The sequence below is a fragment of the Arachis hypogaea genome, chromosome 5, assembly GCF_003086295.3.
Source record: "Arachis hypogaea cultivar Tifrunner chromosome 5, arahy.Tifrunner.gnm2.J5K5, whole genome shotgun sequence".
Classification (NCBI taxonomy): Eukaryota; Viridiplantae; Streptophyta; class Magnoliopsida; order Fabales; family Fabaceae; genus Arachis; species Arachis hypogaea.
Window position 1 is genome coordinate 23,400,452 of NC_092040.1, and position 1,851 is coordinate 23,402,302.

The 1,851-nt window shown below is 40.5% G+C and overlaps 1 protein-coding gene across 1 annotated transcript; it reads right to left on the minus strand.

Moving 5' to 3' along the window:
• Positions 1–975: 975 nt before the first annotated feature.
• Positions 976–1,476, minus strand: LOC140184849 (uncharacterized). Its single transcript, XM_072238037.1, has one exon. It carries the CDS (start codon positions 1,474–1,476, stop codon positions 976–978), a length of 501 nt encoding a protein of 166 aa, XP_072094138.1.
• Between the last annotated feature and the right edge of the window lie 375 nt (positions 1,477–1,851).

The window sequence follows — 1,851 nt, forward strand, 5'->3', positions numbered from 1 at the left end:
TCAACCTTAGTTGCTGCAGGTTTACTTCCTACAAAAGTGGTTGGAGAAGCCTACTTAAGGGGGTTGTTATCAGCACTTGCAGGTGTCTGATCCCTCATTGGCATTTGAACACCAGAATTGGGGGCTGTATGGGCGTTTAATGCCAGATTGCCACCCTTTTCTGGCATTTGGACGCCAGAATTGGCCATCCACTAGGTGCATATAGTGTAGAAATCCACTTCCGGGGTCCACTTGGTGAGTGTTTGGGCTGAGCTTTGAAGCTTTCACGTGCTTAGGCCATCCTTGGAGTTAAACGCCAGTTTGGGTGCCAGTTTGGGCATTTAACTCCAATTTTGGTGCCAGTTCTGGCGTTTTACGCTAGAAAAGGGTTTCTAGCTGGCGTTTAACGCCAGTTTGGGCCATCAAATCTCGGACAAAGTATGGACTATTATACATTGCTGGAAAGCCCAAGATGTCTAATTTCTAACGCAATTGAGAGCGTGCCAATTGAGCTTCTGTAGCTCCAGAAAATCCACTTCTAGTACAGGAGGATCAGAATCCAACAGCATCTGCAGTCCTTTCTCAGCCTCTGAATCAGATTTTTGCTCAGGTCCCTCAATTTCAGTCAGAAAATACCTGAAATTACATAAAAACACACAAACTCATAGTAAAGTCCAGAAATGTGATTTTTGAATATAACTTAATAAAAATATAACAAAAGGTGAATAAAACATGCTAAAAACTACCTGAAAATAATGCCAAAAAGCGTATAAATTATCCGCTCATTAATGCTTTCCCCTCCTTTCTTCCATCTCCAAACTGAGAAATAATGGTCTATGATCAGAACCTGTGTCCTCTAGATGCTTCACAATAGCCGCTGAAAATTTAGTTTGCCAGCTATTCGTAACCAAGACTCTGTCCAGCCTTTCTCTAATAAAGTTTCTTCCAAATTATCTATTGCTCCATGTGAATTTATCACTCTCGTATCCCATGTCTTTAAACCCCGAAATTGATAAAATCATTGAACTTCTGGATGGAAGTTGCAGTCGTAATTCGGCCACCTTCTTTTTCATGATTGGAACGGATTGCATTATAATCACCCATGACTATAATACTCTCACCCCTTCTCTTGAGAACTTCCAGAACTCTATTAAATTGTCCTGCCCTTATACCTTCTTCAGTGTGCAAGTAGACACCTATCACCTCCCATTTCATTTTGCCTTGCCTATCCTCCATTTTGAAGTAAATAAAGAAGGAATCATGCTCCACAATCTGCATTATAATTTCTGCTTTCCATGCAATTACGTATCCTCCCGCCATACCGATTGGTTCAACTGTAAACATAGAATTGAAACCACACCTCCGTAACACACATTCTACAGTCGAGGAGTTATTCTTTGTTTCACATAGGAATAAAACCTCAGGGGAATGGGTTTTGTTAATCACTTTTATGTTATAAACTGTCAGAGATTTTTCCAAACTCTGACAGTTCCACATTATTATCTTCATCTCTCCTTTGGTGCCAATTGTTGGGTGGCACCCTCCCCCTTATTCACTTCTCCCACATCATCTTGGCATTGCTTGTTTCCAGTAAAGCTTTCCCTTGAACCTCCAAACCTCCTTTTAACTCCTGTAATAGATTTGTGGGTGTGGATCTTTCTTGCCAACTACTTTAAATTCTATTTCCTAGCTCCCTGCTGTCTCCCTTCACTCTCATTCGCACCAAATGTGAACAAAGTTTGTTGTGTAGTAATCTGAACTATTATTGTTGCATTTTTGATACTATAGCTTCTTTCCTCCAATATCTCCTTTTTTTCCTATGTCTCCCCCTTATTTTCTTCTTGTGTTAGTAGTTTGGGGTTGCTTTGTACT